This window comes from Marmota marmota, unplaced genomic scaffold (assembly GCF_001458135.2).
Source record: "Marmota marmota marmota unplaced genomic scaffold, marMar, whole genome shotgun sequence".
NCBI lineage: Eukaryota > Metazoa > Chordata > Mammalia > Rodentia > Sciuridae > Marmota > Marmota marmota.
In genome coordinates, this window is record NW_025999853.1 from 36062335 (window position 1) to 36078734 (window position 16400).

A 16400-nucleotide genomic window follows, 5' to 3' on the forward strand; every position below is an offset into this window, starting at 1 on the left:
ATAATTTTCTCTGATAAGTTTATGCTGACCAGTAGGGTGGGGGGGGGGCATGGGAAAAATGAAGGAGCTTTTAATTTTGAAACAGTATCTTGCTAAATTGCTAAGGCTGTTCTTGAACTTCTGATCTTCTTGCCTCAGCTTCCTGAATTTCTGGGATTACAAGAGTAAGCTACCACTCCTGGCTGGAACTAAGAGACTTTTTAAATGACTAGTGTCATTAAAAAATAAAAATAAAAAAGTAATCTAAACAGTTGGCAAAAGAAAAAATGTCATTTCTTTACAGGAAACATTTGTAATAATTTATGTATGTATATGCTACTTTCTTACAGTAGTATCAGAAGCTTGAAGTAGGATTAAATAACTTTATAATATATTAATAAATTTTACATGAGTTGACAAAAGTTTTTGGGAAGAAAGCGTTCTTATTAAACATTTGATGAAATGAAGTAGTTCCTTTAATTGTTCAAGTGGTGACCATAAGAATAGTTCTAATATTTTATACATTAATAAGCACTAGGATAGTTTTTAAAAATATTTTTTAGTTGTAGAGGGACACAATCTTTATTTATTTTTATGTGGTGCTGAGGATAAAACCCAGTGCCTCACACTTGTGAGGCAAGTGCTTTACCACTGAGCTATAGTCCCAGCCCTTGGATAGTTTTATTACATGTATTTTTTATATAGAACTACATTTTATTTCTCTCATGAAGTACGGTTGCTGTTTGTTCACTTAAAAGAAAAGAGATAAAAAGCAATCTGGTGTGCAAGATAAACTGATTCCATTTTAAGTTGTGAATTATGAAGATATAAAATGGTAAATACTTTTGTGATTACATTTTACTGTGAGTTTACAAAGAAGGAAGAGAAGCCCACAATACTTACTGAGATACATAAGAATTTAATGAGCTACAGAAGAATTTAAAAGTAGTTAAAAAACAAAAAGCTTCAAGAGTTTTGCCAACACACATGAGAGCAGAGCTGAATAGGGAACTTGGTATTAGGGAATTTGCTTATTAATGCACCAGCTTTGAAGCTGGAAATGTAATATTTTTATTATAAGAAAAAAGTAGTACACATTTATTTGTTTTATTAAGAACAAGCTAAATCTTGAATTTTTCATTATTTTACAACATGTTTTCTTAGAAGATGAGCATTATCAGCTATTAGTTTTTACTACTGTGAGGTACTTGAGGACTCATTCATGGTCTGGATAAGTCAAAGGTACTTCATGTTCAAAAAATAACTATTTTTAAAACCTGTTTTAAAATGTAATATTTTTATAAGGATATAAGGAAGGCCGTGATAAACTTACTTCTACTGGTAAGAAAAATACAGGAATAAAAATAAATAAAAGAATGTCCCTGTACCTCAGTTTTGTTTTTTTTTAAATATTTATTTTTTAGGTGTAGATGGACACAACACAATGCCTTTACTTTTATGTGGTGCCGAGGATCAAACCTGGGTCCCGCCCATGCAAGAGGAGCGCTCAACCACTGAGCCACAATCCCAGCCCTGGTACCTTAGGTTTTGTTTGTATAAATTTTAAAACAGCAGTGCCAGTCATAATTTAATTAATACAAATCTAACAATTTCAAAGTCACGTTTAATGCAAGTAATTTCTACTTAGCGTCTTCTTTAAAATGTAATATCCCAACTTTGGTACAGGAAAAATTTTTTTCTAACATAAATTAAACATATTTGTCATAAGCTGTTCTTTAACAGTAGTTAAAAAAAAACTTTGCAAACATGATTTTCTGGCAAAATTTCTAAGTACATAATTCTCATGTAAGGCACTTCCAATCATTCTCAAAAAAAAAGTTTCATAAAAAATTTTCTATTTTCTTTTGTAATCAAGTTTTCATAAGTTATAAAGTAATTATGTTACTTCAAGTAAAACTTTATTAAATACTAAATTTTGGCATAATTTCCATAAGTATCTTTACCTCTGAAAATAATGAAGGATGGTCATCAAGTTCTGTGAAGATAAACTTAAAAGATAATCTTGGTCTGTTTAGATTTAGAGAATTGGTAATGTTTTATCCTGTTGATTTTGTTCAACAATCTTGAAATCTTCCAAAGGAAGATTGCTTAAGGCAGTTGGTAAAATCTGTTCTGATGTGCCCTTAGGTAATATGTTATTTGCTTCTAAATTCTTCACCAAGCATGTGGCTTTGATCCATCTTCGAGTTGCTCTTCGTTCTTTTTGTAGGCAAGTTTTCATTTTTCTTCTTAAGCTTGCTATTTCCTTTTCCAGTTTAATTATCCTTTTTTTTGCCTCCATTGGATTCCTAAAGGCATAACTGTGTTCAAGTAGTACTTGTTGACTACTAATGTTTGATTTTAAATTAGATGGTCCTGCTGGAGTACAACTGTTGTTTTTCTTCAAAAGATTCCTTGACTTGAGTTTCTGAGCCAAATAAAATTACAGAGTTGAACATAAATTATGGAATACCACAAATAAGTAAATATTGCCCAGTTTTGGAGTATTTAAACTATACTTTAAGAACTGATTTTAAAAGTTTGACGGGAAAACAGCAGGCTTTTTCATGTAATCATGGATCAAGTTTCTCGCCTGGCTGAATGAACTCTAGTCACCTTTTGTCCTTTATCTCCAGGGATATTCAAACATTGATTTTGAAATAAACAATGGACTGCCAAGGTATCTTCCAAATTACTGAGCATGATTCTATGGAGACTTTAAAAATCCTTTGCTATTTTCCTACTTAGGCCAATTTAGAAATGTAGACATTTTGTTTATCTGTGATAATTGCTTTGATTCCCTTTTTAGTTAAATATTATTCTCTCAATTTGATAAATTAAATACAAATTGAAGGAACATATTCTCAAGTATCAAGCTTCTAAATAGACTTATCTATTAATTATTCACAGTTATATCTTCATGGATTTAAAATCTGGCTAAATTTTTGCCTAAATCAGAAATCTCAGGACACTTTTGTCCAATACACTCTAAGAATATCAAATGATTCCTAGATTATATCTTCATAACACTGTATCTTTCATTCATTAAATAAACACTGAAACACTACTATGAATTCCTGGGGAAATAATGGTGAATATAAAAGACAAAGGTGATTCCTGTTCTCATGAAAACTGCAATTGCTCTCTACATAAGGAATTGGCAGGGTCTTTCTTTTTTGCTGTTTATATTTTCGGCATCTAAGATTATTATTGGATGAATAGATTATCAAAATATTAGAAATAAGGTACATTTTGCCATACTTGGTGGCACATACCTATAATCCCAACAACTTGAGAGGCTGAGGCAGGAGGATTGCAAGTTTGAGGACAGCCTCAGCAATTTAGTGAGACCCTGTTTCAAAAAAACAAAAAAGGGGAGGGGAGGCTTAGTAGGTAAAGCACCCCTGTGTGTAATCCCAATACTTGGGAGTGGAGTGCAGAAAAGAAAGAAATAAGGTACATTTTAAATTTAGCAGATATTTAAGTACTATATTATGTTTCAGGCAGTGTGAGAGGCTTAAGTGTTGAAAATAGTGAAAAAGTTCTGGAGCTTGTTTAACATTTGTGATGTTAGGAAACCAGAAGCTCCTTAATCATCCAGATACTCATATCCACTTACAGCATCAGGTCCCCCACCCCCATCCTGGGCAACCCCACCCCAGGGAGCCCCCTCTCCACCGCGACCCCCCCCCCCCCCACTTACAAATTTAAGCATCACAACTACCTCAGGGAAAAGTGTTGTTTTTCCTTTCCAAAGAAAAAATGTCTGTCCTTTTCAAAGGGAAACCTTTCCCCCTATTTGTGTTCATTCTCCTTTTTTTTTTTTGTGACCTTTCTCTGATCAGATCTTCCTTAACTTGATAAAAATTCATTCATTCATCTCTCCTTTATTTTCTCCTTCCATCAAAATATCACTTTCAATATTTGATAATTTCCCACTCATCATCAACCCAATGGCTTTGTTCTTAATTTCAATTACAGTTGTTCTGTACAAGATAAAAAACCTCCCAAGTTCCAAGACTCTTAAGTCCTCAAGTCTAGATTGAATGCTTCAGCTCTGTCAAGTTTTCTGTCATGCCTCCCTCTGAACAAAGAGAGGCATATCCTTTGGTATAACTTAGAATTTGTTGCTCTTAAAGCATTGGGGACATATTATATGCATGTCATCTTAAAATCGGAACAGAATGCTGCTGGAGTTGTATTACTACTATTTCTAAGTTTCACCAATGGTATATTTATTGATAATAATCAGTACTTGGATAATAATTGGTAAGATTCCAATACAGATCAAGTGTCCTTTGTTAGAAATGCTTTGGATCAGAAGCGTTTCAGATCTTTTTCATATTTTGGAATATTCCATAGACTTTATCAGTTAAACATCCTTAATCCAAAAATTCACATTAGGACTGCTCAATCTGGATAGTAAAACAATATGGCTTGGTGAAATAATATTGGAATCAGGACATCTGAGTTCTAATTCTACCTTGTGCCTTTATTACATAAGAGGAAGATCTATAACTTTCTTGAGGCATATTGCTGTATGTGAATTTTTCTATATTCTGAATTTTATCTTCTATAAATAAAAAGGAATGGTTTCTAAAAATGGTTTTTGAAAAAAATAACATTACCTACCATAGACTTTATATGGGTACAAAAATCAAAAATGGTTGGAACAGCATCCATTTTAAGTCGTCGAGTTTGTCCTGTTAGGTCAAAACAGGAGGCTTCAAAGTGCTTTGAACAAAGAAAAGTGTGTTTTCCTGGTACAAAGTTTTTGCGTCTAACTAGGCGAACCCATTCTTTTCTTCTTTTAGGATCCAAAGGAAACCTTAAAACAAACAAACCAAAAAGGCAACTCAAATTCCAACTAGCATACTTCTGGCTGTACCTAAATGATTAAAAGAAATTTAAAAGTGTCTCCCATTTATATAAAAAAATTTAAACTCATAATATCCAGATATAGAAAAGAAACCAATTCATGCTGAGTTTTATAAATTGTTAAAAAAATTATAAAAAAAGATTGAGCAGATTTATTTTTCACAGACTTTAAAAAGAGACATTTCTTACAAGTTCTTAACATGGATAGTAAAATAAAACATGACTAAACTTATCTAGATAAATTTTATGTAGAACTATTATAAGCAGCAGCAAATTCACAATGCTGTGATTTGTGCTGGTTGCATAAAAATTAAATTTTATTAAGGAAAGTCTGGGAAGATTCTGGTACTCCTTCCTGTGTTCCATAATTATAATACCACAGTATTCTGTAATTTTTCCATTTTAATAAATTTCCAGTAAAATAAATTGTTTCTTGAAAATAGGGATCATTATTATATTTTTAATTTATTTATCTTAGACACCTAACACAGTATCTTGCAAATACAAGGAACTCAACAAAAATTTGCTATATTAATATGATACAGATATTTATTTACTTACTTATATTTTTTATGGTACTGGAGATTGAATCCAGGGCGCTTAACCACTGAGCTACATCCCCAGCCCTTCATATATATGTATTTTAATTTTGAGACAAGATCTCACTAAGATACTTAGGACCTCCTTAAGTTGATGAGGCTGGCTTTGGACTTGCAATCCTTCTGCCTCAACCTTCAGAGCTGCTGGGAGTACAAGCACACGCCACCCTGCAGGCTTTATTTTTTGAGACAGGGTTTCACTAAGTTGCTGAGGCTGGCCTCAAACTTGTGATCTTCCTGCCTCAGCCTCCCAAGTAGCTGGGATTAGAGGCATGTGCCACTGTGCCCAGCTGAATACATAATATTTCAATTAATTCACTGTATTATTTCCATGTAGTTAAACTACATATATATATATATTTTAAAAACCAACTCAATTTATATAGTGTAGCAGAAAGTAAAATTAGAAAAACTCAAAATGCCATTCACCAATGTTTTTCCCTTCATATTTCTCTCAAAAACCAAATAACTGACATGTACCTAATGTATACTTGTTAAGGAAGAGACAAATATACAAGGGCTGTCTCTAAAAATCTACTAGTAACTGTGATGACTGACTATTCTTCTTTAGTTTAAGTATTAATTATGAACTGACTTGTATATAAAAAGAACCAAAAAAAAAAAAAGGATCATAGCTAGGGATATAGCTCAATGATATAGCACTTGTCTAGCATGTGTGAGGCCCTGGGTTTGATCCCCAGCACTGTGGGTGGTGGTGGTGGTGGGGGCTGAATAATCCACATCAAATACGTGCTTCAGAAATTCTGAAGTGAAACTTCAGGACCTTGGAGGTAATAGATTTTATACTGTCCTATACAGTCCTAGTTTTACATTGCTAGTGATGATAGACACAAAGAAATGAAAGTCCAAATTTCCAGTAAACATTGCCCATCTCCTATCTTCAAGGCCAGTCTCAGCAACTTAGCAAGACCTTGTCTCTAAATAAAAATATTTTAAAAGGGCTGGAGATATGGCTCAGTGGTTAAGCACTCCTGGGTTCAATCCTTAGTACCAAAACCAAACAAAACCAAAACCCAAAATCTTTGTTCCATTATTTTAGTGGTTTGGAAATGTTTCCTAATCCAAAGCTAAAAATCAGACCTTAGTTAATTTCTTCTTGGGGCCTCAATGGAGACTCAGAACAAATAAATACAATCACTGTATTTTTATTTGCATAAAACTCTTCAAATACAGAAAGACTGTCTTTCAGGTGTTATTTTTCAGCTGGATTTTTTTGGTACCACAGATTGAACCCAGGGGCACTTAACCACTGAACCATACCCCCAGCAGCTGGGATTATAGGCATGTGCCATGATGCCCTGCTCAGCTTCTTATTTATTTATTTTTGGTGCTAGGGATTGAACCCAGGGCCTTGTGCATTCGAGGCACACACTCTACCAACTGAGCTATATCCCCAGCCTCTTATTCTCTTTTTTAAAGCCCTGTTTTAAAACTGTTCCTTAATATTGAAACCAGTGCGTCAAATGGAACCTTAACTTGACCATATTGTGCTTGCTTCTTTTAAGACTTTTAGGAATCCCATTTTACTAAGAATATTTTTTCTTTATCAGAAGACTGGGTTAGATGTTGCTATATCATATATCCCTGAAATCACCATATTCTAATTATTTACCTTTCCGGCTCCCCACTAGATTTTAAGTTTCTGTAGAGTGAGGTCTAGGTTTTTGACTACTTTATCCCTGGGTCTATCATTATTATCTACCATAGTGCCTGTTAAGCACTTGAATGTTTTTGAATCAATCAATAAATGAACTAATGGGGCTAATGTGGCATTATCAAATAATCTTTAGATTATCCATGCTAAAATAGAATAATAATCAACAATTTTATATTTGATTTTGGTATAATTTTATATAGCATTAATCTTAACCAGGTTTTGTATGTGTCATCTGAATTTTTCACAGTATATTTAAAGGGTAGAAGATGTAGCCATCAGCCAAATTTAAGTAGTAATAAACCATCTTATAAATATTAAAAAACTAACATGGTGGTAACAGATATATTCTTTTTTTTTTTTGTTTTTCTTTCCTTTTTTAAATTGATTTTTTAAAAAATAAATGACAACGGAATGCATTACAATTCTTATTACACATATACAGCACAATTTTTCATATCTCTGGATGTACATAAAGTATGTTGACACTAATTCGTGTCTTCATACATGTACTTTGGATAATGATGTCTATCACATTCCACCACCCTTGCTAATCCCCTGCCCCTTTCCTTTCCCTCCCACCACTCTGCCCTATCTAGAATTCATCTATTCCCCCGCTGCTCCCCTTCCCTACCAGATATATTCTTAACTGTTGAACAAGAGAACCAGGCTTTTATGAACATGATGTTTTGGAAATAACTCAGTAATTTGAACAATGCTATCTTCCTTGCATCTTTAATAAATAGTTGACTGCCTCTTATGCTCCTTGGCACTGACGACATGGCTGTAAACAGTTTTGATGTCTGTCATCTGAGTGTATATATAATGTAGTGGGGTAGAGAATCAAATAGAAGTAGACAACAAATGGCTGACAACATCGTCTTTGGACAAACCAGGTCTCCAATACTGGTTCCTTTTCAATAATAGCTAGGTGACTTTAGGCAAGTTAAGCTTTTTTTTTTTTTAAACATTTTTAGTTGTTGATGGACATAATACCTTTATTTTGTTTATTTAGTTTTATGTGATACTGGGGATCGAACTCAGTGCCTCACATGTGCTAGGCAAGTGCTCTACCACTGAGCTACAACCCCAGCCCTGCAACTTAACTTTTTTAGTTCTTGTTTGTATCTACAAAGTAAGGTAAGAATGGCTCTAACAATTAAACATAAATGCCTGACTAATGCACAGTGCATGGTAAATACTAAAGTTTACTTATTATTATTATAAACGTAATAATTGTTATGAATATTATAAAAAGTCTATGTACAGGGCCATATAGAATCATAAAACAGAAAGGGCTCATCAGTCAGGAGCCCTCAAGCTGGACATGGTGGCACACCCCTGTAATCCTAGCAACTGAAGAGGCTGAGGCAGAAGGATGGCAAGATCAAGGCCAACCTCAATAACTTAGTGCGATTTTGTCTCAAAATAAAAAAATAAAAAGGAATGGGGATGTAGTTCAGTGATAAAGTACTTCAGTACAAAAACAAACACTTAAAAGAATAGGAATAGCTAGTGAAGCTAAATGGGATTAGTGAAGAGTGTTGAGTATCTTAGGGACAGGAAATGTGATATGACATGAGATGATGCTGGAAGGCCAAGTCCAAGTTTTTGAAGTTTGTCCAAAATGGCACTGGTAAGCCATTCAAAGGCTGAAATATAAAAGCTGTTGACAGAGAAATTTTGAACTGGTTGTTAAATATAACCATTACCACAAATTAATTTATACAAATTCACAAATAAAATCCCAAATAAATACTAAATACCCAAATTTCCTAATTATTTTATTATTTTCTAATCTTTTAATGTTATTTATGTCTAGTATCTTTAGGGTAGAAATATTACAGCATAGTATATCATATATCTCTTCTCAACTCCATATCAGTTATGTCACATTGGCAGCTTGAAACTAGACTTCAGGGAAGTTAGGTAAACATTATAAATCTGGCCTTTCTACTTCTTAGGACAGCCAGTTGTTAAACATTTAGCTACACACCATTGATTATATTAGATTGGTTAGCAGTGCATGAATGAAAGCACTGAACCAATTAAGAGGCTGTTGTAATAATCAGATCAAGAGGGAATGTGAGAAGTCAAGGGATGCTGACTTCTAAGTATCCAGGTAGATGGTGTTTCCCTTTACTGAAAATCAGAATACAGAAGTGGTCTTTGTTTGTGGTATTGGAAATTCACTATGAATACTGAATCTGCTGGACTGGCAGGAGATAAGAGTGTGAAGATCTAGATTAGGGAGTAGGGAAAAGGGCTAGCAGAACAAATCTGAAAATTAGCCAAAGAAGAAAATTACACAATTATTGTCAGTAGTCTAAAAGTATAGAGGATTTCAAGGAGGAAATTATTAGAAGAATGAGTGTGGAGAAAGACATGTAGTAATGGCAGTTTCAGATTATTAAGGAGACTTAGACTGGAATAGGCTAAAAGGTAAGAAAAGTGGAGACTGTAGACTTAGGCAGTATCATTTGTACACAGGAATAAAGAAGTCTGCTATGTCCTGGGTGGAAACGCGTTAATTAAATGGTTTTACTTATGAAACAAGAATTTGTTTTTATTATAGTTATTTCTACTTTAAGACCTGAATTTCTCAGATTACACATAAAAATTTTAATTTCATGACTAAGTGCATTATCATACATACCATCATCTCTTAAACCATAATTAGTGTCTGGACTTCTCCCTCTCATCTTCCATATCAGATTACCAAATCCAGTAATTTCTCCTCAATCATTTCTCAAATCTGTCCAATTCTATCCATCCCTACTATTAGTACCATGCAACTTTAGCTGGGCCACTGCGTAGATTCCTATTGACTACAGTTTAATTTGTGGCTATAAACTCTCACCTCCCCTAATCCACCACTCTTTGTGTTAGTAAACTAATTGGTAGCATTTAGTTCAGTTGATACTGTAGCAGGATTTCCTTGTGAATGAAATAGTAAGTAAATTAACATTCTATAATATGCTGCTTTCTCATCAAAGTCATTTCTAATGATGCTTGACTAGCACCTAATTCTCTAATTGTCCACACTGCAGGAGGCTTAATATGCAAATCTAATCTTGTCATTATTCTTTTTAAACTCTCCATGACTTCTTAAGTACTCTTAGAATAAAATAGAATTCTTAAGTAACATACAGGACCAAGTCTTTCATACTTTGGTCTCATTTCAAATGTCACATCCTTTGAGAAGTGTTCTTTCCAAGGCTAAGTTAGGTCTATCTAAAACAAAAATTTTTTTGGTACAGGTAATTATTTATGTCTTTCTTCCCCATTCAACTCTAAACTCTAGAAAGTTAAGAACTTTCTGAATCCTTAACACAATGTCAGGCAATTAGGAATTCAGTATATATCCGATGGATGAATGAATAAAGCACTACATTTGCATTAAGTAGTTTAAAAACAAACATCACAAGGATTTTTTTTTTTTAATGGTAGCTTTAGTAATGGGTGTACTATTAGTAATAGTGAAGTCGGGAAAAGGTTAAAAATATGATTTTCTATATAAGTTCTGAGGTATATAAAATCAGAATTGTTTTCATTTAACTTTTTAATATTTCTTTTCTTTGGGCAGGTGGAAGGCACCTGAAGAGAAGATGAACATGTACCAAGTACCTATTATATGTCAGGCAGTCTTCAAAGTGCCTTCAAGAGTTCTGATTTGACAGAGTTAAAGAATTTGGATTGCTTTTCTAGCAAACGGAAGGAGAAATAAGGCCTCGGTTCTTTCTATTTCTCTGTTCAGGAAAGCTTACTTATCTTTTGCTCTTTCACTAATTGCTTCATTTTATAGCTATCAATTATGACTCAGTTCCTCCGCAGTTATTGTGTGTGTGTGTATTAGAAATTTAAATGCTTCCCATGTCAGTTCAGCTAATGAGAATTCTCCAGTTTTAATGGGAACATAGCAGGCTTTTCAAACGGTGACTGTTGACTGGAAGGGGGTAAGATCCTCTCCCTTATGGCGTCATTCTTATCAAGACATGGACTAATATTTAGGAGCAAAAAGAGTGGAAAATTAAGGTATCCTGCTGTCACTTTCTCTAAGGAGTAGTCACCGTACAGTACTTGGATTTCTTTTAGAAAACGAGTAAAACTTTCCCTGAGGGAAAAATTGGACAGATTTGAGAAACACAAGGACAAAAATGAAGTCTTCCTTGTCACTAGTTGGGAAAGTTGGTAAAAATTAGAATTCTCCTGTTCCTTCTACACAAGCAATACTCAGACTAGCATCTCCCATTTCCGTCACCCCCACTCCCTCCCCAGGTTACCTGTGGAAGCTGATGTTAATATGCTTGTTGTAGGTAGTTGCACAGCCCGCTGCGGCGCAATTGGTCGGCATTTCCCTTTACCCCTCATTCGGTGCTATCTGAGCTGCTAAGCTTTCTTTGGACAAAGGCTAGACAACTGAGGCAAGCGAAGGGCCCAGCAAGCTTAGTCGCGAAAGCAGGGTGGGGAAAAGGGTATGTATGGAAGGAGGGTTGCAAAGGAGGGTCAACCTTCCCTTTCTCTTTAATAATATGGCGGATTTGCGCCCGCAGAGCCAACCATCCTGGAGCTCTAGGCGCTTTCGTCTGCCTTCACCAATATGGCGGACCCCCCTCCCCGGTTCCCTGAAGGGAGTATCTTTGGCAGTGGTCCTCGGAGCAATTGAAAGACAGAGGTGTTTTCCCCTCGGATTACCACGAAACGTTCTGACATCTGCAATAAGCAGGTCCGCCCACCCCGGCACGCACCCAGTTGTCCCAATTCCGAGCCTGGGGTGGGTGTGAGCCGGTGACCCGAAGGGCTAACCCGATGGCAGGAGAGAGACTACAAATCTCGGCGAGCACTGCGATAGTCGTCAGTATCGCGTGAGCTGGGAACCACGTTTCCTGCGTGCTGTAGGAAGTGACGTCTCGGACACCGCCGCTTCCACTGCCCCCATCTCGCGAGGCGGAAGAGCCCTGATCGCGGAGGAGCAAGGGGGCGCTAGGAGAGGGAACTGGCTTGCGACGGTCCGGCGAGAAAGAGCTGGGGTGCGGGCAAGTTGGGGAGCAGAGCCCGCTAGGTGTCTGAGTACGGTAAGGCCGCACCTATCGAGTCTGTTAGTAAAGAAAGGAGCTGAGGAGAAAGGCAATTGTCGGGCGGATCCCGGACGGAGGGCTAAGGTTGTGTGGAAGGTGCTGCTCTCCGGATGGCGACCGCTGATACTTCGGCCCCGGCCTCCAGTGGCCTCTCGCCGAAGGAAGAAGGGGAGCTTGAAGATGGGGAGATCAGCGATGACGATAACAACAGCCAGACACGGAGCCGGAGTAGCAGCAGCAGCAGTGGCGGCGGCCTGTTACCTTATCCGCGGAGAAGGCCTCCTCACCCGGCCCGGGGTGGTGGATCCGGCGGAGGCGGTGGCTCTTCCTCGTCATCGTCCTCTTCTCAGCAGCAGCTGAGGAATTTCTCACGCTCGCGGCACGTCTCTGAACGGGGCCACCTCAGGGGACATAGCAGCTACCGACCCAAAGAACCATTCCGGTCTCATCCGCCCTCGGTGCGGATGCCTTCCAGCTCACTGTCCGAAAGCAGCCCGCGGCCGTCTTTCTGGGAGCGCAGCCACATCGCCTTGGACCGTTTCCGCTTTCGAGGCAGGCCTTACCGGGGTGGTAGTCGCTGGAGTCGGGGGCGAGGCGGGGGTGACCGAGGCGGCAAGCCGGGGGGCAGACCTCCTCTGGGAGGAGGAGCAGGATCCGGATTCAGCAGTAGTCAGAGCTGGCGAGAGCCCTCTCCACCTCGGAAGAGCTGTATCCTTAACGTGGCGATCTGCCCTGGGTGTGTCACTCAAAGTTCCCTTAAGCGTCATTACTAGGTCTATGAGTGTAACTTTTCAGAACCGCTTATTTGTTCTTGTGTCAGTATACTTACAGTAAGTTGTTCTTTGGTAATTTCCATGTGTCACACTATAGCAGTGTTTCTTAGATTGCTTTATTGGGTAGATTGCTTTTTAACATTAAATGTGTTATGGATTGAAAGCTATGGAATCAAATACGATCAAATCAGTATTGTAAGAAGCACAAGTTTTCATTAGCATTTTTTTTTTTTAACTAATACAGTAAGTATTTCAAGTGAATTTGACTTAAGATTTTTGGATGAAAAATAGTAAACAGTTTGGGGAATGCTGTTACTTTAATTGCGTGCACTTTGACATTGGAAATTGTGAAGTTTGATTCGGCATAATCCTATCATTCTGATAATTCCTTTTTTAAAAGCCTTTTTTGAGTTATTCTTTCCCACTGCTACCTTTTAAAGTGGAAAATAAAAAAAAAAGGGGCGGGGGCTCAGTGTCTTTTCCTGTGTTCACTTTTGGGCATTTTATAACTCGCAGTGTGTCTAAATGTGGACTACAGAGAAAAATAAACTTGCCAGCATTTTTATTTTAATATATTAGAGTGTGGGATTGTATCTCAAGTTTTCTTGTTTTATAGAACTGTGTCTTGACTCTGTGATAATTGTAAAACAATTTACTAAGGATTTTCATGACTAATTGTAGTTCTTATGGTGCAATGATTTTAATATTTTCATTTATTCAAAGTTTATATTTAATAATTTTTTAATATTTATTTTTTAGTTGTAGTTGGACACAATACCTTTATTTTATTTATTTATTTTTATATGGTACTGAGGATTGAACCCAGGGCCTCGCACGAGCGCTCTACTGATGAGTCACAACTCCAGCCTAGTCTTCATTATGAAGTTTATATATAACAACATTTAATTGGAAAACCTTTAAAATTATTTTTATAGAATACTTAGGGTCAGAATGGTTTTTCCCAGGTGTCATGATGAAAGGGGAAAGAAAGGTTTAGGTTAAAAAAAAAAAACAGGTTGTGGTGTTGATGCCCTGAAAAAGTTGTTTCTGCAACTAAACATTGGGTTAGGGGTATTTTAAATTGTTTCAGAGAAAAATCATGTAGGTATTTAACTTTTTTTTTAAATTGTTGATGAACCTTTAATTAATTAATTAACTAATTAGTTAATGGTGCTAAGAATGAAACCCAGTGCCTCACACAATGCTAGGCAAGTGCTCCACCACTGAGCTTAGAAAACCTGTGTCCAAGATTTTTTTTTTTTCCTCTAGATTTGTTTATTCTGAATCTAAAAAAAAACAAAACAAAACAACAACAAAAAAAACCTAAAGGGCTGTTTAAGGATAGAGATGAAACTATTTTTGTTGGAGAGACAAATGAAAATAAATGTAGCTTACTAAAAAAGTTCAAGTTGAGTTATATAAAAAGTATTATGGGCACTCAAAGCTTTTTAAAAATCTATTTTGTATAAGAAAATGGGGGAGAACAGAGTGTTCACCCACCTCCTATCTTTGTTTAGGATCCTGCCAAGTTGCTTAGGCTGGCTTCAAACTTGCAATCCTCCTGCCTTAGCCTCCCAAATCGCTGGGATTATAGGCATGTGCCACCACACCCATCATCTTTGTCTTTCTTTCTGCTCATTTGGTACCAGTTTGGGCCTCTGCCATTTACCTTTGCTAATTTTTCTGTTTACATGCTTTTAGTAATAAATAGGCATATGGAATTGCAACAAAAATATAGGAAAGCATCTAGACTTCCTGTGTGACTGATTTCTGTAATAACTTTGTCAGAAACGAGCTATCTTGCTGTTTTTCCTTTCACAGATGCTGTACTTTAAGAAAAGGACACTTGTTTTGATATTCTGCTCATTGTTTTTCTTATGAAATATCATTAATCCATCCTAGAGGTGGTGGTTTTTATAAGGTTTTGACAAGGCAAATGTAGTTTCCAGCTACTTTTGTGTAATGTGAGCAAACAAAATTTTTAATACAAACCTTTAAATTCTTTTAATATCAGTGTTGTACTCAGTTTAATTCATACTTCCACTGTGTGATTGTAAAAATGCTTTTTATTTTACAAATATTGTGTAAAGAAAGAATGAAGGTAATTCTATGGCTCACTTTAGTAATCTACAAATGAGGTAGTCTGAATATAGATTTTTTGGGGGGTGGTGATAGTTTCTTTTTTTGTAATTATGAAGATATGCTAGTTTCAACTTTAAAGAAACAGAATAAACCAGAACCTATTGCAACTCTTCATTTATTCATTTTTATTTTTTATAATGATAAGACACTTTGTCAGTCTTAGCCTAAGTCTCCCTTGGTTGACTGCTGTTTTAAACTTTCAAATTGGATGAGAGCTAACATAATTAGGCCAGTGTGTCTCATCAGTAAAAAGTCATTGAATTTTCAGCTGTAGCAGAATAGGTTGAATAGTGGTTCTTTTTTTTTTTAAAGACAGATTTGAATACCTGTTTTTTGAAAGCATTTCTTTTTTAAAAGTTCTGTTAGAAATCAGATTAAGAAGCTTAAAATTAGATCTAGTAAGTGTTGGTTTGATTCCTAGCTATATATTGTATAGACAGAGATAGGATATTAGTCTTCAAGGAGGTTAGTTACAGTCATAACTCAATTCTGTTTCCTCATTTTTCTATTCTTTAATTATTTTATATATTCTTTTGTTAGAGTGAATCTTTCCCCTTTGCAATTGTTTCCAAGGTCTTTAATTTTATTTTTATTACTCATTTGTGCCTTTAGATGGCCCCATTGAAAAGCCAGCTATAAATGTAGATAATTGCAGTGTTTATGTACAAAGAGTACATAGGAATGGGAAGGGAAGGATAAATAGTTTTGGCTTCACAAGGGTGGTGACTTGAATTGGGATCAAGTTGAACAGAAACCTAGATATAAAGCTGCATAAATGTGATAAGCAGAAAGAAGGTAAGACTGGAAAGGTAAGCACAGGTCAGATCATAAAAGCATTGTATTCATGCTAAGGATTTTGGACTCTTAAATGAGATTTAAGCAAGGGGAGAGATCTTATTAGATTTGTATTTGTATCCATACCATGGCAGCAGTATGTATCATCGTTTGTGGGTGCTAGAGAACCCAAAAGTCTTAAGAGGCCGAACACCTCACCTGTGACAGCTAAAACTACAGAAGTACATTAGAATGTTCCTAATGAAAAGAGAATCTTAGTAGAGTTCACTGGAGAGCACATTATTAGTTGGAGAGAAAGAAATCATGAAGCTTTAAAAAGGTAAGAGAAAACAGAAGGATAAGTGGAAGTTATGTAAGCCAAGAGAGCAATGGTTTATAGTGTCAAATGTTACAGAGAGGTCAGGTAAAGTAAGACTTGAAAACACTGGTGGATAAGCACAGCCAGAACAGCTTCTGTTGAATTATTGAGACAAGCCAGATT

General features: G+C 36.1%; 2 protein-coding genes across 3 annotated transcripts in view; one reads left to right on the forward strand and one right to left on the reverse strand.

The window, feature by feature from the left end:
* Nucleotides 1-878: 878 nt before the first annotated feature.
* On the reverse strand, nucleotides 879-11964 carry Thap2 (THAP domain containing 2). The gene is made up of 3 exons (XM_015483004.2): nucleotides 11415-11964; nucleotides 4612-4807; nucleotides 879-2407 (listed from the first exon to the last, which is right to left on the reverse strand). The coding sequence occupies exons 1-3, from the start codon at nucleotides 11483-11485 to the stop codon at nucleotides 2018-2020; spliced, it is 657 nt and encodes a 218-aa protein (XP_015338490.1). The 5' UTR covers nucleotides 11486-11964; the 3' UTR covers nucleotides 879-2017.
* Nucleotides 11965-12084: 120 nt separating this feature from the next.
* The window catches only part of Zfc3h1 (zinc finger C3H1-type containing), a 48762-nt gene continuing 44446 nt past the window's right edge, over nucleotides 12085-16400 (forward strand). For both annotated transcript variants that reach the window (XM_015483002.2, XM_015483003.2), the window contains exon 1: nucleotides 12085-12917. In XM_015483002.2, the coding sequence (XP_015338488.1) occupies nucleotides 12320-12917 (598 nt within the window). In that variant the 5' untranslated portion in view covers nucleotides 12085-12319. The remainder of the gene's footprint in view (nucleotides 12918-16400) is intronic.

Coding starts and splice junctions, on each gene's coding strand:
- Thap2 (XM_015483004.2), bottom strand. CDS start 11,485: ATGCCGACCAATTGCGCCGCAGCGGGCTGTGCAACTACCTACAACAAG. Junction 4,808..11,414: donor ATTAACATCAGCTTCCACAG/GTAACCTGGGGA, acceptor GTTTGTTTTAAG/GTTTCCTTTGGATCCTAAAA. Junction 2,408..4,611: donor GTACCCATATAAAGTCTATG/GTAGGTAATGTT, acceptor TATTTGGCTCAG/AAACTCAAGTCAAGGAATCT.